This window comes from Arthrobotrys flagrans (assembly GCF_004000055.1).
Source record: "Arthrobotrys flagrans strain CBS H-5679 chromosome Unknown unitig_15, whole genome shotgun sequence".
Taxonomy (NCBI): Eukaryota; Fungi; Ascomycota; class Orbiliomycetes; order Orbiliales; family Orbiliaceae; genus Arthrobotrys; species Arthrobotrys flagrans.
The window spans coordinates 3,877,722-3,900,925 of NW_027137545.1; the positions used below are offsets into that span (position 1 = coordinate 3,877,722).

At 45.6% G+C, this 23,204-nt stretch overlaps 7 protein-coding genes across 7 annotated transcripts; 3 read left to right on the plus strand and 4 right to left on the minus strand.

Annotated features, from left to right (window-relative positions):
• Positions 1–72: 72 nt before the first annotated feature.
• DFL_001038 (uncharacterized protein) lies at positions 73–1,989 on the minus strand (the record flags this gene model as incomplete). Its single annotated transcript, XM_067629596.1, has 2 exons — positions 73–1,475; positions 1,551–1,989. 2 exons carry the CDS (start codon positions 1,987–1,989, stop codon positions 73–75), a joined length of 1,842 nt encoding a protein of 613 aa, XP_067495601.1.
• A 3,420-nt stretch (positions 1,990–5,409) lies between these two features.
• DFL_001039 (uncharacterized protein) lies at positions 5,410–8,305 on the plus strand (the record flags this gene model as incomplete). Its single annotated transcript, XM_067629597.1, has 6 exons — positions 5,410–5,522; positions 5,601–5,728; positions 5,804–6,488; positions 6,553–7,177; positions 7,237–7,459; positions 7,512–8,305. 6 exons carry the CDS (start codon positions 5,410–5,412, stop codon positions 8,303–8,305), a joined length of 2,568 nt encoding a protein of 855 aa, XP_067495602.1.
• Positions 8,306–9,853: 1,548 nt separating this feature from the next.
• Positions 9,854–11,406, plus strand: DFL_001040 (uncharacterized protein; the record flags this gene model as incomplete). The annotated part of the gene is made up of 5 exons (XM_067629599.1): positions 9,854–10,123; positions 10,234–10,710; positions 10,834–10,969; positions 11,028–11,291; positions 11,369–11,406. 5 exons carry the CDS (start codon positions 9,854–9,856, stop codon positions 11,404–11,406), a joined length of 1,185 nt encoding a protein of 394 aa, XP_067495603.1.
• A 553-nt stretch (positions 11,407–11,959) lies between these two features.
• On the minus strand, positions 11,960–16,211 carry DFL_001041 (uncharacterized protein; the record flags this gene model as incomplete). The annotated part of the gene is made up of 22 exons (XM_067629600.1): positions 11,960–12,141; positions 12,205–12,240; positions 12,300–12,321; positions 12,383–12,485; positions 12,538–12,625; positions 12,688–12,745; positions 12,801–12,915; positions 12,971–13,144; positions 13,199–13,410; positions 13,462–13,981; positions 14,031–14,219; positions 14,288–14,512; positions 14,567–14,597; positions 14,661–14,735; positions 14,791–14,846; positions 14,903–15,035; positions 15,089–15,139; positions 15,200–15,477; positions 15,537–15,556; positions 15,620–15,821; positions 15,953–16,029; positions 16,089–16,211. The coding sequence occupies 22 exons, from the start codon at positions 16,209–16,211 to the stop codon at positions 11,960–11,962; spliced, it is 2,970 nt and encodes a 989-aa protein (XP_067495604.1).
• A 358-nt stretch (positions 16,212–16,569) lies between these two features.
• Positions 16,570–16,928, plus strand: DFL_001042 (uncharacterized protein; the record flags this gene model as incomplete). The annotated part of the gene is made up of 3 exons (XM_067629601.1): positions 16,570–16,628; positions 16,691–16,793; positions 16,848–16,928. 3 exons carry the CDS (start codon positions 16,570–16,572, stop codon positions 16,926–16,928), a joined length of 243 nt encoding a protein of 80 aa, XP_067495605.1.
• A 554-nt stretch (positions 16,929–17,482) lies between these two features.
• DFL_001043 (uncharacterized protein) lies at positions 17,483–19,497 on the minus strand (the record flags this gene model as incomplete). The annotated part of the gene is made up of 3 exons (XM_067629602.1): positions 17,483–18,508; positions 18,575–18,949; positions 19,156–19,497. The coding sequence occupies 3 exons, from the start codon at positions 19,495–19,497 to the stop codon at positions 17,483–17,485; spliced, it is 1,743 nt and encodes a 580-aa protein (XP_067495606.1).
• A 1,850-nt stretch (positions 19,498–21,347) lies between these two features.
• On the minus strand, positions 21,348–22,840 carry DFL_001044 (uncharacterized protein; the record flags this gene model as incomplete). Its single annotated transcript, XM_067629603.1, has 4 exons — positions 21,348–21,773; positions 21,831–22,109; positions 22,169–22,569; positions 22,660–22,840. The coding sequence occupies 4 exons, from the start codon at positions 22,838–22,840 to the stop codon at positions 21,348–21,350; spliced, it is 1,287 nt and encodes a 428-aa protein (XP_067495607.1).
• Positions 22,841–23,204: the final 364 nt, after the last annotated feature.

The window sequence follows — 23,204 nt, forward strand, 5'->3', positions numbered from 1 at the left end:
CCTATGTATTACTATAGTACTAGTGCTAATCACTAAATTTATTAAAGCTGGCTTCGTATACAAATCTCCTCATCAAATAGTTTTTATCTCTTCGAGGGCCAAAGATTTCATACGTTGTAAGTCAAAGAAATAAAGCTCCTCGAAAACAGATTTTCTAAAATCGAAGACCAGTCCCTCATTCTCTCCTTCCTCAGTCACTCCTATAGATCCACCAGACTTCCTCCATCGCCGAAGGTATTCCCTTTCCCTTTCCGAAAGCCCAGTGTGATCGATGACAACAGTCCTTGGACACTCGTATGGAAACTCGATCTCCGGGTCGACTTCGCTTTGGTCGATACCTTCGAAGATTAGTCGCACAGGTTTGATCAGCTCCTTGAGAGACGTTTCGTGATGTGGCTCATTGTAGCATGCCCTGAGGAGGATTTGTCGGTGTTCCAAAAGTTCCTTCCAATTTACCAGTCCTGATAAAACGTACAAGCTCTGTGGGGGTGGTAGACGACTTTCGACGGCGAGAAGTTGCAAGTTGTGGCGGCGCCGACCTCCAATATCCTTTGGGAACAATGCCGAAACAAGCTCTTGGTTAACCGCCATTTCTGGCTTGCCACCTATCGCCCACTTGAGAACTTCCAAGTTTGGGAGTCCAGGCCCGGCGAATAATTGTACGAGATGAGAAACATCGAAACTAGATTCCCTCATGACTGTCCTACAAATAGAACTTTGGATCTCAAGTGTTCGAAGCGTTTTTGTGCATTCGCAGTGCATAAGTTTTGAGATATCGTAGGCGGATAGAAATGGCAAGAAAATGTTCTCAAGGTTTGGATTGCAACTGGCGATAGTTTCTATCACTCCTGGTGGGAAAAACATCAATTTCTCATCGCATCTCGGCATTTCCGCATGGATCTTTCTTAGTGATTTTGTTGCTGTACCCGGGAGGCGTGATGTCTGTAGAGGATTTCCATGGTATCTTGGGAGTGTGTTTTGACGATTCAATGCGAAGAGAACTTCAAGATGTGGGAGGGTCATGAGGAGTGGGAAACAGTGATGTGTTATTTGATCTGTCTCTCCGATATCGATGTACACTTCACGAACCGATCGAGGCAATGCTTTGAAATCTGGAGAACATATCAAGCGGATAGTTCTCAAGTTTGGAAAATCATCACAGAGGTGGTGTTCGTCTATATCCTGGCTATTCGTGGCAGCCCAGGGACTCATTCTTTTGTATGCGAGGTGGGTTAAACTGGTAAATTGCTTGATATCCTCTTGCCATTTTTCAATCAGATGTCGGTGACTAAACGTTGCATCGATGTATAATGTGTCGAGGATCAAGATTTCCGATTTAGAGGTGAGTTCCAGGCATTGGATTGCATCGGTGACCAGCTCGAAACGGATCTGTCGAGTCGTCAAAACCTCGAGGAGTTGAAATATGTGATCTATGCGCTCTTGAGTATCTTCGAAGATAGTTGGCATGTGCGGACCTTCAAAGCATATAATATTTAGCTAAATTTCTAAATTGTAAATAGATATCACAAAAACGTTAGAATTCAACAGACCTCGTAAAAGATAAAGGGACACGGATGCCAAGCCTTCGAGCTTCCCTTCGAGCTGCTCTAGTAGTTTTATGATAGACGTATTGGTGCCCAGATAATCGATATCGGAGTAAAGGCATAGCTCTCTGACATGTTCAAGATCATTTGATTGAATCCAACCATTTTCGAGGGACCCGAGCAGGGAATGGTTTGGATCAGAGTCATAATCTGTATCAATCAAGCGGCCCGGAAAACCGAACCCATGTAAGTCAAGTCTCGAGAGACTGTCGTTACGATGAGATCGATGAAGATAACCATAAGATAACCGGCGAAAGAGGAGGGGCCTTAAGGTTTGGTGGAGATACTTGGATGTCAGTATTAAGCGAAATATATCAGCCTTCGCCAAACCATGGTCTCTGATAATGCAGAGCAGAATTTCTGGGGGTAGCTGGTCGAATGGCATATTGGGCAATTGTCAACTCGAATGCATAGAGATAGCTGAGGACTGCGGAGTAGCTATAGAAGCTCTTGAGGTGGGAATGCTGGAGGTGTGAATATTAAATGTGAGCTGAGGAGCTGCAGGCAGTCGGTTTTTGTAAGCCAGCATACCACCAAGAGGTTGAGCGCCACACATCGCGCACGTCCCTCGAAGCTTCTTCAATGGTCAGACACAAATTCTGAGCTATCTCATTCAGGGGTCGTAAACGAATCGATAACGAAATCTAGATAAGCTTCAGCCTAAGCGGAATAACTTCAGCCTTGCAAGCTTGTCCTGGCAAGAGTTCTCTCGGTAGCCATTCGGAATTGCTAGGCGGATGGGAACAAGCAGGAACATCTAGCGATGCCTGTATATTCGGCTAGTTGGGCACCTTAGCTTAGCACTGGTTAACCAGGTCCTTCGCACCTCCCGTTGGGTTTGCTGCTCGCGTCCGCATGCATGTATCAAATGGGTCAAAACTGAGTTAGCTTGCCTTATGCCGCGGCTTGGAAGCCACAGCTCGTATTCAAATAGATCTTGCTGCAGGTGAAGTTTCGCACGGATTTCCTAACTTCCAAAATATCTCTATCCGTCTTCTATAGTCTCAACGGCATCTGCCAGCTCGAAAACCACCAGTTCCAACAAGCTAACAAACCCACAGAATCAAATAGCTACAGCTTTCAAAATTACTGCGTTGCTCAACGGGCTAATTGCTATCGGCCATGCAGTGAGTTTTCCTCGTCAGAGTGGTGTCGATATTCGCAGTCGAGGAAACAGTCGGGTTGAAGGCAGCATCTGATTCATAATTTCAATTTTGGGATGCAGGTCAAAGGTATCGAGATGGCTGTCTAGAACAAAACACACTACCAGACACTGCCAAGAGTGACTACGACCCCATATCAGATTGGTTGGTTCCAGGTATGAACTTGTGCTTACAATAACGAGTCACGAGAGTGCTCACTGTAAATCTCGATAGGGGTGCGCTTTATTCTCAATTATAGGTGAGATTTGCCATTGCATTTTTACATCAAGGTGAATACGAGATTCTCACAAGGTTAATGTATGTACTACGTGTACCTGTAATAGCGTTGCTCAACCTCCGCTGGAGCACAACCGTGCTGGATCACACGGCCGACAAATTGATCGCTGCGCTAGCGTCTGGAACATATCTTTGTAGTTCCTACTTTTATAGAACCGTCGGCGACTCCGCCCAATGGCTAACTTTCGTCGGGGCCATCGCACAAGTATATGCTGCCTTTGTTGCATAGTGGAAACACTCTTTTCATTTGTCTCATTCGTGGTCACCTCCAATCCCCAAATACGGCATTGTAAATACCCAGGCGCTTTCATATATTGACCGAAGAAAACATTAGATCATGCCTTTCTGACGAAGTATTTTGCCTTTATATAGTGGGTGGGTCTCGAGGAGTGCGCCTCCACCCCATGAAATGGCCCCATACAAACCAGGGTTGAGTCAAGTTAGTCCCTCTTTTTTTTTCTGCCACTACTTAAGTAACTATGCGGTAGGCCTCTCTTCAATTTAGGGCCTAGCCTGTTGTAGATATATCTTGCGAAGGAATGGACGATTTTGAATTTGATTCCATTATAATTTTTAATTCTCAGAAAGTTGTCCAGGGGCCACAGCTATTAGAACCTGTACTACTACGCAAGTACATCTGTTTTGAACGAGAATAAAAGTGGTTGGTCTCGTTGTTACCGGATCCACAAAAAGCGCTGAAATAGTCTAGCAAAAGTCGTCTTGGGCCATAAAAGGGGCTTATATTCTGGATGAGGGGTTGTGTGTTGACATGTTGTATTTTATGTTATCTACACACATACTCTCTGGTTAACGGCCTGAGGTAGCAGATGTAAAGCGACTCAGTGGGGTTTGAATACTCTTTCTCATACTATACTCGAGTGAGGTTTCATTCAAAGCATTCATTTTTTCTTCTTCATCACAGCCCTTTATCTTTGTGTTGCCAGGCGAGGTTGTGTTCATCCATATGGTCTCGTTTACTGGGTGTCCCCTTAAGCCCTTATCTATTGCGCATTAAAAAAAAAAAAAAAAAAATCTAATGCACCTTAAGGTACGCGGCATAGTTAAATGCCCGGTTGTAATTCTCGCCCTCATATCCGTCCAAAAGTAGGACGTGAGTTTCACTTGCTTCCGATGTTATGGGTAAAAGTCTTCGAGTATGTCGTTGTCGTCACAGTCCCACTTGATCTGTGTTCCCCTGCAGTGCGGGCCATATCTGAAGTTTCCAACCCCGATACACCCAATATCCGTGTCCATTATTTTGCTCGCTGGCATACAAAATACGCGGAAATTTGTGCAAGTACGTAAGTACATGTATGTACTTACTTACCCGCACATTTGCGCAATAGTATTCCATTCCAGGTTCTCCTTTTTATAAATCTATGCGTGCTTAGAAGCCCTTCACGCATTCCCTGGGTTGTTATCTTTGTTTCGGGTAGAAAAATCCTTCAGGTACACTTTTGAACCTTAATACAAGCTTCTTTGCCCAAAATGCTCCGTGAAAGGCGGAATTCATCCAGCCCATACGGCCCGGCTAGTAACTTTTGGTGGTCGCCGAATGCTGCCTTTTCTGGACTTCCCCTTCGAGAACGAATCTCACCTTCAGCCTTCAGCCCTACAAGTACCACTCCCGCGCTATATTGTACATATATGTAAATGTAAATAAATTGAAACGATGATACCCTCCCTTATTGATGGGACCGTGAATTATTCTCCTGACTGGCCAGATGCGGCCACTCCAACCAACAACCTCTCAATCAGTGTTCAAATTCTAAAGATACATCTAATAGCTACGCCGCGCCACCAAATGGTATTCTGTTGAATCGAATTGGCCCTCATTGGGCACTTTCGAGGACGCATGCGTTAACCGAAGGTTTTTTTTTTAATTTCCCCTGGTGGCGTCTGTGATAATTTCGACTTGTTATGATAGCAGCTGCCAATTCCATTTTGGCTCGCAGCATGCGGTTAGCCTGGCGAATAATACAGCCAACGGCAGGGAAATCAGGTCAACTGTATCTGTGCGCAGTCCATCCAGACGTGCATGCACAAGGGTCCACTCTCCTGACCGTTCCCGTCTACCCGTCCTGGCCTGGGTGAATGATATAAAGTTGCACGGTCTCCTCAAGATGACGGCTTTCGAAAGGTTGCAACGCACTCCCGTTCAACGTTCTCTACTTGATTTTTGTTATATCGATCTTCTTCACGGGGAACGATACCACACTCATTTACTTTTGTAGATAGTTTAATCTACTTACACTCTCTTTCCAGTTTCTCTTTTTCTATTAAATTCATTTCGAAATACCTACTGCGTAATATATACTAACTAACATTGCTCTATCTTCGTCTTTCTTCAATACATATTTGGCACAATGCGGCTGTCTAGTGCTTTTAATTTATTGGCCACAGGCCTGCTTACTCTGCTTTCCTCGTGGGCCGTAGAAGCTTCCGATCCCAGTGATATGGTGGTTTATTATGGTCAAGGGTATTTATATTTATTCTGCGAGGCTCGTCATTTGTCATTCGATTGGCTATAGTACTAACTAGTTAACTCGAAACCCAGAGCGAACCAAGAGCGTCTGCGAGAGTTTTGTGATTCTACATCCATCCAGTACATTAGTATCGGATTTGTCACAAAGTTCCGAAATACCGGTCTGGGAGGCGTCATTGAAACAAATTTCGGAAACCAAGGTGAGAACATCGAGTATATCAATCTATACTTATTATAGCCGATCGATGGGAATTAACGGACATGCCTGTCCTAAGGTTTCGCCCCCGCATACCCGGACACAAATTACGTTTACAACTGCCCATATCTCCAAGAAGACATCCCGTACTGCCAGGGCAAGGGAAAGAAGATTCTTATCAGCATTGGAGGAGGTGCTGCTGAAAACTCCTACTATCTCACCAATGACGCCGAAGCCCAAGATGCTGCTGATGATATATGGAGCGCCTTTGGCCCCAAGGACCCGAACTGGACCCTTCCACGTCCATTTGACGATGCCGTGGTGGATGGTTTCGATCTTGATCTCGAGACAGGGGCAACCAAGGGAAACAACGGCGCAATCTACGCTTCATTTGCGCAAAAGCTCAGAGACAAATTCCAAACATCTAGTGATCCTTTCCTCCTGACGGCTGCTCCGCAGTGCATATACCCTGACGCTACCCTTGGCGAGACGCTCAATACTGTATCCATCGACTTGATATTTGTGCAATTCTACAACAACCCTAGCTGCCGTCCTTCAAATCTTGTCAAGGGAGATGCAGATGCCCAGAAAGACAATTTCAATAAATGGAATTCACTAGCTGCAAATAATCCAAATGGCGATTGCAAGTGGTTCCTTGGACTGTTAGCATCTCCTTCTAGTGCCGACTACACTACACAAACAGATCTAGACGCAATCTTGGATTATGTTCAACCTCAAAGCAACTTCGGTGGTATCATGCTTTGGTAGGCTCGTTCTTATAGTTTAATTTATGATAAAAGCTCCACACCGGCTAACTGGATACTACAGGGAGGCAACATCGGCATCAGAGGACGTTAACGAGAATGGTGTTGATTACATTGGTCGTTGTAAGAGCAACTTGGAGGGAACTGTCGTTCCAGACCCGACCTCCACCGCTTCGCCTAGTACAACTACTATGCCATTCGCTGTTACCGCAACCGCACCCCCTGGAGAAACTCACCTCGCCATTGTCCCCGAATGTAACCAGTGGCACTTTATCAACACAGGAGAAAGTTGCGCTAAGATTGTTGAAGAATCGCAAGGAACTGTAACGCTGGCACAATTGGAAGAATGGAACGAAGCCGCTCGCAATGGGTGCTCGAATATCTGGGCCAATACATGGTTGTGTGTCGGTGTCGATTCCGGATCTGGATCTTCTACCACTGCTCCTCCCTCCACTACCACAGCTCCACCTTTCGGCACTACTTTTCCCCAGCCCCCAGCCCAGACCCAGGGAAACGTCGCACCAGATTGTAGTCTCTGGCATCTTGTTCGATCGGGAGATAACTGTGAAATTCTCGCAGCCGGTGCTGGTAATGGGGTGACATACCAAGATATCGTTGCCTGGAACCCTGCCGTGGGAGAGATGTGTACAAATCTTTGGCTGAACTACTACGCCTGTATTGGTGTTTCCGTAAGCTACCGCACCTTTAAAAGACGATGCCGTTATTATTGTGTTGCTAATTTGAAAAGGGCTCTACGACTACTACTAGTAGCACGTCTTCCACTACGTCAAGCACTAGCCTCCCATCTCCTACCCAAGATGGATTCCCTGTAGACTGTGACTCTTGGGATGTCGTAGGGTCCGGTGACTATTGCTCTAAATTTGCAGCGAATAACTATATTACCCTGGAAGAGCTGATTGCACTCAACCCCGTCCTCGCTGGGGACGGTTGCTCTTCGAGCTTTTGGCTAGGTAATTTATCTTCTATACACTCAAAGATACCTACAGAGGCTGACAAAAAAAGGTTACTACTATTGTGTTCACCGCCCATCGGGAACTACAACAACCTCGTCTTCTACGACCACAACCTCATCTTCGACCTCTACGACATCGTCTTCGACCTCATCTTCCACGACAACAGAGTCTACAACCACGACCACATCGTCTTCCACCTCATCTTCCACAACGACAGAGTCTACGACCACAACCACGTCTTCCACAACAACGGATTCGACAACTACGACCTCGTCTTCCACGACCACCGAGTCGACAACCATACCGGATTCGACAACGACCACAACGGGTTCGACAACGACTACGACAACGGATTCTACAACCACGATCTCGTCTTCTACGACAACTGAGTCTTCGACTACAACTGAGTCTTCGACTACAACTGGGTCTTCAACTACGACTGGGTCTACAACAACAGGATCTTCTACGACAGGAAAATCTTCTAGTACAGGGTCTCCAACAACATCCACAGTCTCATCCAAGACATCCCATGGTTATGGTACTAGCACAACCCCGGTTTACTACACGTCGTCAACTGTAAAGACGTCGACAGGGAAGCCATACGGAACGAGTACCAAGACGACTACCACGCAGTCTCAGAAAACTTCAAAGCCGTGTACGACTAAGACTTCGAAGTACCCGGCGCCTACCACGACCACGAAGCCATCCGTCCAGGCATACGTGAAAACTACTACGACGAAGACCTTTGTCACAAGCACTAAGAAATGTACAAAGAAGGCCTCTACAGCCAAGACGACAACTTCGACAAATGCACCTGTATATACATACAGGCCGCGTCGTTAAAGCCCATCACACACTAGATTATCCCCGTGCCGACCCGAAATTCCCGCCAAATAATTTTTCAGCTATCGTAGAATTTCAGCGAAAATTTAGACAACAAATACTGGGTAATTATTGTGTTCTAAAAAGCTTTTAAAAGTGCTTGGATGAATATACCGGTGTTTGGTCGTTTTTCTTTTGTAATGGTAGTCTTGTAATATGTAGAGGCCCAGAGGGTACATAGCAATAATATTCATCTTCATATCCTATTTTTCAGCGTGCTTTGTCGGTCGAAATCAGCGATTCATCTATCCAAAATAATCGTGACTTGGGATTTAGAATTGAAGTGTTAACGTGTTGTATTGACGTTGGAATACCTGTGTAACCTGCAGGTCTGTCGATCACGCATATGCGTATGATATCCATTCGCAGCGAGCGAGCAAGCGAAATTGGCACAGATCAGCTATTACTGCTTAGTAACGAGGAGCCATGTTCCACTAGTAGCCTTTAGTATTCCGTATGATTGAACTCAAGTATGACTTCCGGTAAGATTGAGCACGTTAGCCTTCGACTTGTTAATTAGTTAAAAGTTGGAGGAAGGATCGAACGAGATCCCTTTTGGCTTAAAAGATGTTATAGGTTAAATCTATCGTAAATGAGTTGTACATACGTGCACATCTATGACATTGAAGAAGAAGAGTAACCCAAGTTAAATAAGTGTACTTACAAACTACGGCTACTAAGCATGGAAAAATTCACTTTCCCTCTATTCTTTACTATGGGGTACCTTTTAGAAGCCTAAAATGAGAGTTGGAGAGTCAGACCATCTGTTTTGATCGGAGCTGTGAACCGCTGCCAGATGACAGAATTGTATTGCCGTGGAAAATATCAGACGTTAATACAATTGGCATTATAGATTATAAAACAAGGTTCGGATACCCACAGCCGGAACTGTAACCTCGGTACCACCTTTTCGCCTTCCATGCAGAATCTTCAACCGAATACTTCCCAAAGTCGAGATGCGGACCCTAGTCAAAATAACCCACAGCAACACACATTGCAACTAGGAGTCACATTGTTCTTCTGCGATTGATTTTAAGCATATGTCTAAATATCACATGCTAATTCATTTCTTCGGCGGTACAGATCATTCTTGAGAATATCCTTTAATCCATTGCCAGTATTGTTTCTTAAATTTGTCGAAGATCGATGATTTATGTGTTATAATATCTTCACGGACAAATAATTCCCCGTGGGAACGACCCTGAAGGCGGAGTCCCGCTCCGAAACTCGCGCTAATGTTTGTTTCCAGCTTATTGGTTTTCAGGATTTGGATCCATGGAACAGCAACAAGAGCGGCCCGGGGTTCGATTGGAGGTGATAAATTGTAGTTTACTACTCTGTATCGGTCCCTCTATATCCGACGGGATCCCGGGCCGCAAGATATCGAAATCGTGAATCGGGCATGAAGAATAAGTTTAGACATAGGAGTGTACCTTTTAGTATAAAGTTGAAGAATAAGCCATTTTATCGTAGATCGAGGACCCCTTAATTCAAATTTTTGTTGTCGAAATGTTTTTGAAAGCCGCAGTAGCCTTTTTTGTTTCCTTCGCGGGGTTGGCCTCAGCGGCTTATGCCAATCCCGGGGCTTGTAGCGGTGACTGTGGGACTCACGACCCTGCAGTTATTCGCCGAGCTTCAGATGGAAAATTTTACAGATTTTCTACGAATAACTTTATTTCGATTGCATCTGCTTCTGGCATTGCCGGTCCCTGGACATATTTAGGTCAAGCTTTACCTGGTGGATCTAAGATTAGTGGATTTTCTGGAGTTGATCTCTGGGTAAGTTAGAACCAACGAGTATACCATTGCCGCACAAACCCACTGGCTAGGCGCGGCGGGCTACTAGCGATTTAGGAGAAAGAGGCCCCAATGGCTAACTTTTAACACAGGCCCCCGATATCATTTACAACAATGGGCTTTATTATCTTTACTACTCTGTTAGCTCTTTTGGTTCCCAGAACTCCGCAATCGGCGTTGCAACTTCGTCTACTATGGACCCGGGGACTTGGGTCGATCATGGAGCTACTGGTGTTTCTTCTAAGACTGGAAGTGCTTACAATGCTATAGACTCCAACATTATTAAGGTCGGCAGTGACTTTTACATGGCATTTGGCAGTTTCTGGGGTGATATATACCAGGTCAAAATGGACAGTGGTTTATTAAAGACAGCTGGAACATCATCATATCAGATTGCTTGGACTTCTTTTGGAAACGGCGCAATGGAAGGCGCCTTTATTTACTATAGATCTGGATATTACTATCTATTCACTTCCTGGGGGAATTGTTGCCAGTTGGTCCCAAGGCCCGCGGCGGGAACAGAATATCATATGAGAGTTTGTCGATCTACCTCTGCTACCGGTGGTTTTGTAAGTCTCTTTCGAATCTTGTCGCAAAATATTGCTAGGAGGACTCTACTCTCGCTTCCTTCTTCACCCCACCCAGCATTGCTATTGGGGTATCTCTAACGGATGTTCGACATGAATATACAGAAAGACAAGAATGGTGTCGATTGCAAATCAAGCGGCGGTACTACCATTCTCGAAAGCCACGGTTATGTTTATGCACCAGGTCACGGGGGCGTCATCGATGTCCCTGGAGTTGGTTCCGTACTGTATTATCACTACGGTAAGTCAACTACATATCGATAGTATTACTTTTGCTAACATTTTGATTCCGCACCCAGTCAATAACAACCAAGGAACTAATCAAGCGGCAACTTACTTTGGATGGAATGTTTTAGACTGGCCTAGTGACTGGCCAGTTATCAGTACAGGAACTACAACAGCCACAACCACAACCAAAACCACAACCACAACCACAACCACAACCTCGCGAGCCCAAACCACGACCACAACGGCGGCCGGGGGCGGCGGAAACTGCGCATCATTATATGGGCAGTGTGGCGGTCAAGGGTTTACCGGGGCAACTTGCTGCTCTTCAGGAACTTGTGAGTGATATGCGATCCTGTTTATTTCAGTTGAGTCTACCAAGTTTAGTCAAGGATGAAATTAACACTATTTTCAGGCAAGTATAGCAACGACTGGTACTCGCAATGTCTCTAAGGGACGACCGCAGTTATCATAATCTAGTAGTGGGGAATTGGTTGCTGCGCTTATTAGTCATCTGAGCTATGGAAAGCCCATAGTAACTGCAGGTGCCAAAGTTCGATGTTATAATGTTGGCCGATTTTGCTACATTACCCAGGGAGTTCCTGGCTTCGTGGCCTTATAGGCCTTCCCTACTTCTGTATATACTAAATATTTGAGCTCGAATACGGCCTCGCTGAAACTTGCAGTTATAGATTGCCAATTTGAGGAATTGTTATTCTTGTTGGATTCCAGTAAAACAGTAATCAGGCTCTTTTTGTAGAGGCTGTTCTATCGTTACCATGATAAGCGCAAGGGCGGAATTTACTAAAACGGGGATGGTATTACTCTCGGAAAGATGAACGAGCGTGATGGGTTTCATGGCTCTGGCGTGGTAAAATTGGTAAAATTACATCTTAAAGAGCGGGGATATGTTATATTGGTCAAGTTAGATGGTGATATTAGACGGTTGAATTTGGTAAACGATGTAATTCCATTAGACATAGCTCGAGCTATAGCCCTAGGATGTTTAGTACGCATCTTTTCTCTCGGACCAAGCCGGTGCGGGTGAATTTTTAACCTGTCCAACACCTCCTTCGACTTTACTGAGAATTCGTAGATCGAGGGACTTGAGGTGGGCTCCTTCGTCTTGCATAGCCCATAGGGAGATCGCTAGAGTATTCTTGCCGTTATAGTTTAATATTCCTTGGGCTATGGATTTGTTAACAATGTTGTTTTTAGTGACCGTATTCGTTAAGGCCAGGAAATACTTACGAACGAAAAAAGACTTTTGAGGACCGATGGAATTGACTAATAGTACTGTTAGGTTTGTGGTTCGTGCCGGACCAGAAGATTTATACATTACTTACCATATTTGCCGAATTGGTACCCCTAGATGTAAATTTTTTAGTGTCGGAAAGGGCTAAGTAATTGAGTAACCTGGGAAGCTTACGTTAACGTATATTTGACTACGATAATAGGAGCCGGTGGAATTGCTATATTCGATAGCCATTGGATAATCGAGTCCAGATGGAACGTCCAAGTTAAATGTTGTGCTAGTTTCTTCTTAGCCACCCTCGTCTTGAGATTATGGTGTAGCAAACCTACCGGTAGAATGCAACACCGGGTTCTTTCACACCATCCAGCGGAGACCCTGCTTTCCAATCGGAATCATCAAAACCAGGAAGGTGCCACCCTGTATCCATCATTAGATCCAAATCATAGCTAAAGTCTGGTTTATTACCGTATTAAATATACCTTGTCGTTCAGCGTATAGGCCACCTTCGTTGAGTGGGCCTCTTTCGATATCGAGGTACTAGAGACGAGGTTAGTTGCTAAGATATTATACCTGATATCTTAAAGAGTTTTACTTTTTCTCCACCCAGATTTCCAGTTAATTTCCAATGGATTAGCTTAGGCTCTGCACCTTTAAAGCCGTAGTCGAAAATACCGCGAGGGGCTTTGAAGTGTTCAGTCGCCGCGGTCCTAGTACAGACTGATAAGTAAAGATGTTCTGATTTATGAATTTGCTCGGGAATACCAATTCTCTTCAAGACCCATATGGTCTTGCAGAACAGTGATGATATGCCTTTCGCCCTTCTTCCACGACTTCGGCAATTTGAAGTTGCGTCGATGGCGGCCGGTAGTCACATCTCCTTCCCAAAATCCTACATAGGCACCATTATCCCAGATGCTGTACCCGAATGCTTGGCCACTAATTGCTCATTAACAGCTATTCGGTATCGCTTCTGGGCGTTCGAGTAATTACCCTTGGACGACTGCCCAGAATTCGTCTTCCCCGCCACCAGCTGTGAAATGCCCTCTCCACAAGATATTGCCTGAGTGAAATCCATAGTCGGACGCATACAAGACCTCCTTTACGGCAGGCTTTTCACGATTTGGGGTATACGTATTGCCCGCGGTAACCCACTTCGAATCATCGTAGTCTTCACTTATCTCTGGTAAGCTATCCGCGCGTTTCTAGAATATTATTAGTTTCCAGTCTGACTTTAACTTGGAGCAACTTCTTACCCAATCAAGCTTGGATAGTTCGGGAAGTTCGACATCAGGAAATTCAGGCGTATACATGACGTATAGCCATCCGTCGGTTGCTGGCTGCGTGTCCACATCTTTGCCATTAAAAGTCACTTGCTTCACAGACTTCGTTGCAAGTATATGCAACCTTGTAGCTTGCGTCAAGTCGCCTTTGAGGTGGAGATTCGAACCTTCAATACTCGCGGACCGAATCAAATATCCGCCTTTGACAATAGCAGGTGGGTTGGTATCTAAAATCCAAGTTTTCGATGCAACTTCGCGGCAGAAGACCAACAAGACCGTGTTTCCAAATTTAATTGTATGGCTATCCCCATCCTCTAGGATCGAGAAATTGACAGTGATGATTGCGTTGTCGGCATCAATTTGATAAGTCCATTCTATTTCGTCTGTATTAAGAGATGAGAGGTCTTTCGGTTCTGAGACTTTGAAGGCCACTTCATGTTTCTCATTCGGATCGCCATAGATGATTATATAGTCGACACCATCGATCTCTTTCCTGTAAGACTATTAGCCACGGTTTGAGACTATGAAAGACATTTACCTACCAAGTATATAGTTCTGCGGTGGAATAGATAATATGGGTTTCCCCCGCTTTGTAGTCAACGAGCAAAATATTAGAGTCTCTCGCTTGCAATTCAAGCAAATGGCCCGCCTTCGGAACTGTGATAGCCCCGATGCTTGTCTTTAGCTCAAGTCGGTAGCTGATAGAATCAAAATTCGAGAAGTATTTGTGCCTGCACTAAAATTGTAAGTTCTACCCAGCTAATTAACATGTAATAATTGGTTTAGAGATATAACTTGCCTAACAATGTAAAACCTGGTATGTAAATCAAGGGTATCTTCTAAGACAGTTAAGACAATATTCCTCGTTCCCTTCAAAATTTCGATTTGTTTTGATTCGGTCAATTGCCATGGCGTGGAAGTCAAATAGGCTGGGCTGACCGCTAGGAATTGTGTTTGTAGCTTTAGCTCGTAGTACTTGTCCCTGAGACATCTGTCTTCCCGGATTATGGAGCCGTAATCGTATCTATCGACTAAGTCAGATTCTGAGAGACGTATAATCTTGCTTGAGGAAGCTTACGATGTATAGACACCGGGTTCAGCCAGCTGGCCTTCAGTCACATCTGTTAATATATACTGTGGTCATTGTCTCTGGACCGAATTGGCTGTCGTACCCCAATTGGTTCCTCCGAATGCCATATACAAATTCATAATCTTGACTGCGGAACCGTACATTCCCTTGTAGAATACTGTACGTTGTTAACACTCTTACACCTTCATAAAACGAATGGGGTTTGATATTACCTCGTTCAAACTCAGGACCAATCAACTTTCCACAGGCGTCATACCCAGCGCCTCCCCTTTGGGGTCAAAGTAAGTCTGTGCACAAGGAACTAGGGGGTGTTGGCAACCATACCATCCATCAAAACCGCCAGCCTGGAGCTCAAGAATCGACTTTGGACCATGCTTTCTGATCCTACTATTATAGAGATTGTAGAAGTAATCTGGAGGAGCGCTGTGCCAGACCTCGGGATGCGAGCAATCAAAGCCTATACTCTGATTAGTGAGCGAATCCAAAGGGAAACCATAGCTCGAATTCTACCTAATGGATAGCTATTCCATCCGTAGATATCGACGGATTGGAAATGGCCGCCTGTCCAAGTTCGTTAGCTCGTTGTACAGTTTTACAATATCCCGGTCCTTTCAAGCTTACCTAACCATGCATCGTCGCAAACTGTGGGAACAGTTATTCCGGCATCCTTAAAGTCTTGCAAGAGCTCCCACTCATATTCAAAATCTTCGATTCCGTCGCCGAACCCCGAGTATTCGTTTTCAACTTGGACGAGGATGATTGGTCCGCCCGTTGTTATCTCATTTCTGGCAATCAAGGCCCCAAATTCTCTGACAAACGGTTTATAGGCTTCGGTATAGTTTTTGTTCGACTTTCTCCACAGCCCCTCAACTCTTGTTCCCCATCCTGGAAATCCACCTCTGGTAACGTTTGCAGTTAGAATGAACCATTTCCCCTCATACTGTGTATGAATTCTCACCCAGTAGTTTCGGCGTTTACCTACAAATATAGCTATATCAGTATACCGAACCTAGTAAATATACGCGGGCTGGGATTGCTTACATATGGACCAGGTCGAGCGATAACATATAATCCAGCCTCTTTTGCAGCATCTAGAAAGGGCTGAAGATCGAATATCTCATTCCAACGAAACACGCCTCGCTCATACTCAACTACTCCCCAATGGAAATATATTGACACGGCATTGAACCCAGCAGCCTTGAGTTTCTGTAGGACGTCTAGGTGCAGGGATTGAACCGGATTTCTTTTAGAAGTTTCCGCGACAATCAATCAGTTATCAGTTGGACAATTAAATCGTCGACACGGCCTGGCCGAACACCCATGCATATAGTTGCTAAATCGGGTGCTTGCATTGAAAACGGCTCGTCGACTTACCTCCAAGGATGCACTTCACCGCTGAATACAAAGAGTCTTTTGCCATCGATAAATAAAGAATGCTCGTCCCATGTCACCTAAGACTCATTCGAATATTTTAGCCTCCAGAATCTAGCATATTGGCAACAGAACGTACCCGTTTTTGTGTTGCAATGTGGTCGACTCCAAGGGGCTGTTGATCTCCAAATGCAACCACAAAGGCGGGGAAAAGAACCGCCAGAGCTAGCTGGAGTACAGTGATAGATAAGGTCGCTAGCATCCTCACTATGATGAAAGCTTCCGGTTCGGATATATTCACTTTTTTCGTTAAACTTCAGGCATCAAATGTCGATGTCAGATTGTATTACTCTAAACAACTGCTTTACTAGGATTGTGGTGCCTGAAGTTTGGGGGAAGCATTCAGCATTCGGCAGACCCCTACAGCTTTAAACCATTTTAAGCATAGCAGCTAGTAGAGACCGGATAACTGCAACGTCTATATAAAGACCACTACTCACAACCCTCCCCAAGCATCCTTCAGCTTTTTCACAAAATTCACAAGCACCTTTTCTAACAAGAAATTTCATAAAATATCAGATCCCCTTTTACCCAATCCAATTTCAATTGTTAAATTTAAAATGCCGACAGACAATCAAGGAAACTCCTATCAATATACCGGCAGCGGCACCAATAGCCAGTGAGTAAAATCTTTATAATATATTTTTCACAGCTAGGGAATGCTAATCAATGTGTGTGTAGGGGAAACCACTGGTGCAGCCGTGACTACGGTAGCGGCGCTCCAAATTCTAATTCATACCACTATTCGAACTCCAATGGAAGTTACTACTATAGCAACCCGAATGTAAGTTCTAGTGACTCGTGTGTTATGCTGTTTCTAAAATTAACTTTATCTCAGGGCTCCTCATATTACAACAATGGACAAGGTGGATCGACCTACACTCCACCTTCAGGCAACAGCGGAAAGAAAGCAACATAATCGTGCAAGTCCAAATCGCGGGATTTAAGGATTTTTTCTTCTTCGTTTTTTCCTACTGAAATCTAGCTAGAAAGCGTCTAGATCGATCGTAGATCTCGATATGGAAATTTCGTCTAGGGTTGGGTTTTACTGTATGTCGTGGGGTTCAATGAAAGATTTAATATATCACCCGCCACTACAAGCTATTCACATTACATTGGTTGGATATTGATATTTTCTCTTAAGTCTCTCAAACTACTAGTATCCTGGCTCCTGCCTTTATATAACTTAGTAGAAACAATCAATTGGTAGCAAGATCGTAGAATTTTTTTGATTAGAATGATATATGCCGTTAGTGCTTCAACCGGAACGGAAAAACTGGAATCCATAAGGTGAGAGCATGTCCAGTCCCCAGGTAATTAGATGAAGAACCAAGTATTTACAGATTAAAAAATTATTATATATGTATAGAAGCAACCAAATACCCACTTAAGAATTACCCGACGCTAAAATGCTTTAAATAATCCACAGTGCTGAAAGCATCGTATAAGAAAACTCACCCACCGCTATACTAATCATGATTTCCCGAAATCGACTGTAAATCCTAGATCCAGGGCAGAAGATAGTGGGATTTTCTCCGTATCCATCTTATCTTCCAACTCGTCAAATTTACACGCCTCCCGTGGCCACCTCATTAAATGTGGATAGGCATCACCGATCTCTCGGCAAATGGCGCGGCACATAGCCTTCGGCCGGCCCTGCAACCACCAACACTGATCCAAATCTAAGTGGCACATGGCAGCGTAGTAGTGCGCAAGGATTATCAGAGCTTTGGGGTCTTTCCTTTGAACCAATTCGATGTAGCGATCGGGTTGCATTGCCGGCCATGCCACAAGAGCGCAGGAAATGTTGGATGTCATGTCCATGTGAATGGAATCCGGGGCAGTTCTGACGGCTTCCAGCAGTGGTAACAGCGAAAGTAATACTTTTTGATATATGATGGAACCGTGACATTCCCAATCAAAATTCTGAATATTGTCGGCTGCCACAAGGTCGAGGCCAGACTGCCAGGGTCCGGATTCAGACTGCCACTTCTTCCGCAGAATTTCCATGATAAGATCTTTATCTTCATCACGACAGTCCGTAGGAGGCTCCGAGATGAGATTTATCCGTTCGACCTCCGCACCCTCCTCCTCCTTCAACATCTCCATAATCTCCAGTCCGTCTAGTTCCACATCTCGGGAATCCATTGTTAGGGGCATAGAAAGTAGTCCGCCGAATATGCTGTCTGACTTCTTTCCCCACATTTCCTTCACAATGTTCTTAACCCCGTTCATAAGAGGTAGGTACTCGTCTGTGGCAGCATCGATGTCGTGATGGTCATACGCCGCACACGAATGGAAAGCAAGCAGTGTGTTGGCAGCTATTAGGGCGTCGTAATTTGCCGCTGTAACTCCCACGTCGGAGAGAGTAAGCCTAAGCGTACCAAGAGCATGCTGACGATGCTGAAGCTCGTGGATTCGATGTTCTTTCTCGTTGGGTTCGAGGACGGCCAAGTGGCGCGCCGAGAACATGAGAAGGGCATGCATCAAGAAATTATGCTATCACCCATCTTTGTTAGTAGAAGCACAACATCAGAACACCCGTACCTCTCGCCATACACGCACCTTGAAAGCGAGCTCAGCAGCATCTCTCCGCCAAAGGGACGTATTAGGCCCCAATATCAATGTCTGGCTGGCATTCATCGTGAAGTTTTGCATCAGACGAAGGTCCGGCATGCCCACTTGTACTGGTATCTGGTTGTATTTTGACATTCGGAATTCTAACGCCTTCGGGACGAATTTATAACCAAGGTCTATCGGTTTTAATGACTTCTCGAGCTTCTTTATGGCGACAGGGATAACGGCCCCGTTCTTGCCCCTCCCATCCGGCACTACAAACGGCTGTGCAAAGACGATTTCCGGGGCCGACGGTGGGGGAGGGTACTCGCATCGTAGGGAACGTTTAAGACAGTTTTGGCATTCGGGTTTGTCTTCATCGCACTAAAAAAATGACACCGGCAAGGTTAGCATTTCTTGAGGCACTCCCCGAAAGCATTGGTACTTGCTCGATTGCACGAATAGATATAAAATCCTTATAGGGTTGACAGATAGGCGGATACCACGTCACGACGGGCACGTGGCCAATACACCATACGAAATCTGCAAGCTTGGAGGAGTACATGGGTAAACAAGGGTATGCAGTTTACCTTGACGCGCCGTTCCTTGCAGCTAAAACAGCCATTCTTTGATTTAATATGAGATTTACGGTGGCGGAATGCCTGCTTGCCTCGACCCTTCCTGATACTTCCCGTCGTGCCACCACCCGAGCCCTTCCCTAAACTCGTTGACTGCTTCCGAGCCGTGGTGGGCGTCGTGGATTCAATGTCGGGTTCTGGGCTGTCTGAACTGGTGCTCTCAGCAAGCTCCACAATGCGGGCCGGCCCCGCGGAGGTACTTGAGGAAGCTGGCGATTTCTGCCAGCTATATAGTGGTTGGGACTCGTCGCTCGGGGTGATGATGAAGTCTAACTGGATCCGATCCCGCGCCATGAGTGGATACCATTCGCATATACGAGGGCCACTCCCCTCTCGATAAAACAAAGACACTATCAACTAAGGGCGGTTATGCAAGATAGGCAAGCGACTTAGGCCCTGCATCAAAGGTCAGCGGGCCTGAGGGAGGGAGGAGAGAGTGTGGTGGCTCCGAAGCGAAGCTTCTTCCGAGAACTCTGGATTTGCACAAAGCGCGGTTGAAATCCTGGGCCCTGTAACGATTCCTTTTCGGAATATGAAATACGAAGGATAAAAAGGGAAAAAATACAATATGTGAGAGAAATGCCTAAGTGGTTGATAGGTACTTGGGGAGGTGTGGTGGAAACATGTGACAGAGAAGAGCTATGAGAAGATGATTCGTATTGAGGTTACGCTTCTGGTTATAACCTTTCGTTTAGCTCTCCTCTGAAGAGCTGGATCCAGGCCCTTAAAAAAAAAAACGAGAAGGGCAGAAGGATCGAGGGGGGCGCCGCTTAGGCCAGGCCCGTATTAAGGGGGCGACTGGATATGAGCTAGCGGGCGAAGTTACCGACGACGAGGATGCACTGCTTGCTATATTAAGAGCCCACGATCTGATGGATTCTGATTATATAATGTCCAAGCTCTCGGGGAACCGTAAAATGAAGGCATCCCCCATGCAAGGTTCAAAAAAAAAGAAGAGGAAAGGCGAAAAGTCAAAAAAGGTCCGGCGAAAGGTATATAATGTGATCTTAGATTATCAATTTCGGCTGTGAGAAAGAGCCGCTTTGGGAGAACACGGAGGGCAATAGTTAGACAGCTGGTTATATAATATATAATACTATTAACCGTCCTTTCTTCGATTTAGTTCGACGTGGTCTTATCGGGGCCTCGTCATCGTGATATCGTCTAAGAGATGCTTGTGAAGAGAGAGACCCATTCCCCGGGGCAGAGTTGTAAATGAAGACGAGGATTCCCCTCAAAACCGATTCGCTCACGGGAGTCCAGCCTGTTAACGTTACAGACGCAGACCCACTGAGCGCATGTGCCCGCTTCACGTTCGAATTCGAATTCGTCTGCGTACGCAAGAAGGGCGAAGCATTTGCGGTCAGGCCTGCCAAGAATGTTTCTCTTCGTGCACTGTCGCCGGCTCCCTGGTTATTCTTATTTTTGTTTCCTTGATTGTTGGGATTAGGCTAGTTAGCGGCGTCGGATAAAGTGCCTACAGGCAGGCGTCTGTAAACCCCGACGTTCCGGAACCCACAGGAATATATCGACCCCATTCGACATGTAGAGTCCCAAGTCCCGAGCGGCCGCTATCGAATCCAAGAAAGGAAAACTGACCAAACGGTTGGTTTCTAGGACCCGATCGTTAAATTGCTTCTCAATCGAAAGCAGCAGAAACATACCACAGTAATAGCATGAATGGGTGGAGAAATATCGAAATGAGATCGGTGTCATACTATAGTATAATATTGGTTGTGGTTCTTGCAGAAGCCTCAATTGCACGATGCCGAGATGCGATATCGCGATTACCGTGTGCGTGCGGAGTCAGCGGAACTGTTTCCAGAATTTGCATAAAATGCACAGACGAACACACGGGTATCGCGCTGACCAAGATAAAATTGCAAGATAAGATTGGTGTCCCTAATTATAACCCTGGAGGCTGTTTCTCCTTCCCCGCTGTGGGCCTCGGTACATACTGTGTAAAAAAGGGGACAAGAGTCTCAGCTCTATTATCAAAGTTTGTATTTTTCAATTTATCTAGACACGGTCTCTATAGTTTGAATTCCTTATACCCCACTCCAGAAAGAAATAGATACAAATACACTAAAGCGCAACCCCAAAAGCAATCGCATCTCCTAGGAATGAATATCCGGAGCGTCAGTTCACCTGAACAGCATATTATCTCTCGCTGGGCCAACCCCCACACTGCCTATCCGAGCCCCTACGAATCGTTCAATGTATTCGATGTAGTCCTTTGCCTCCTTTGGAAGATCGTCATAAGATGTCAAGTTGGCAATGCTCGAGGACCAGCCCGGTAATGTCTCATACACCGGCTCGATCTTCTTCAAGATAGACAAATCGGGAGGGAAGGCATCGATTTCGGTGCCGTCTGGTAGTCGATAGGCCACGGCGACCTTGATCTCTGGTAGATTGTCCAAGATGTCGAGTTTCGTGAGATTGATGCTAGTGTAGTGGTTCACCATCATGGAGTGTTTCAGAACCACAAGATCCAGCCATCCACATCTTCTCTTCCTGCCAGTTGTAACCCCAACCTCCCGGCCAACATTTTGAAGGTGTTCGCCAATTTCCTTGAAAGATTTGTTAGCAGGTTGCTTTAATAGAAGGTGTCCTTTACCATAACTTACATTGAGCTGCTCCGTAGGGAATGGACCGCCTCCTACTCTAGTGGTATAGGCCTTTACAACACCGGTGATTTCTCGAATCTTGAATGGCGAAATGGCCAATCCGGTGAAAACACCACCGATACCGGTATTTGAGCTTGTGACATACGGATATGTGCCATAGTCGAGATCCAACATCAGAGCATTTGCGCCTTCAACGAGGATTCGCTTATTCGCTAGTTGTCGCTCATTCATCCAAGGAACTGCATTGACGACGTACGGTTTTACGACGGGAGCGATATCCTATCGCAATTGATTTATTAGTCCGCTGTCCTCGGATTTTCCGCTAAAATCTAACCTACCTTGAAATAAGCAAGCTCCTTCTCCTCGTCATAGCTATCCAACAGTGCGCCGAACCTTTGCTTTAGGCCGCCAACAAGTGCTCGGAATCGTTTTTCGAACTGGTCCCATTTATCCAAGTCCAGCTCCTCAATACGCAACCCACTTCTGGAAGCCTTGGAGGAGTAGGTTGGGCCGATACCCTTCCTTGTGGTGCCGACATTGGATTTGCCCAGTGCAACTTCCTCGAGCCCGTCAACGATTTGGTGAAGATCCAACACGATATGAGCACGGCTTGAGATGAAAATGCGTCCGGTGGTATCGAGGCCCTTGTTTTGAGCAGCAGCTAGCTCTGAGAAGAAGGACGGAATGTGAATGACGACACCGGAACCGATGAGGTTTTCGCACTTCGGATTCACAAGGCCTAAACAATAGGGAGAGGTATCCGATTAGCCCACCTTACCTAGGTACCTTTGAGACTTAATTGATTTGATTCCAGGAAAAAAAAAAATACCTGACGGCAAAATGTGAAAGTCGTATGCAACGCCGTTAGCCACGATGGTATGGCCGGCATTATTTCCTCCCTGGCATCGAGCGACGACATCAGCCTTCTCGCAAAGAATATCGACAAGCTTCCCTTTGCCCTCGTCACCCCATTGAGCACCGAGGACCACCGTAACACCTTGCTCGGTCATGTTGTGTTTTTGCTTTGAGAACCAGCTGCAGAACGAACCTCAATGGATCGGTAGTGCAGCGATGGAGGGTAACGATTGAGTTATAAAAGGTCGGCAGGCGCCCGTTACGGTAATAAAAACTAGCTGCCAACCCCTCCAACATAACCCCGCTACGACACTATTAGCAACAGTCAGAGCTATACATAGTATAGCAGAGGGATGGCCAGCTACCAATAAATTGCTCATCCGGATCTGATCCAATCGAGAGGATTCCGATGCAATGAGCTGCGTGTTCGCACCTCGCCGATATCGCATGGTTAAAATTTTTCTACGCAACACGGCGTAGGCTGGAATTTAGGGTGTTCCCGCTGGTCTGTTTAACTTC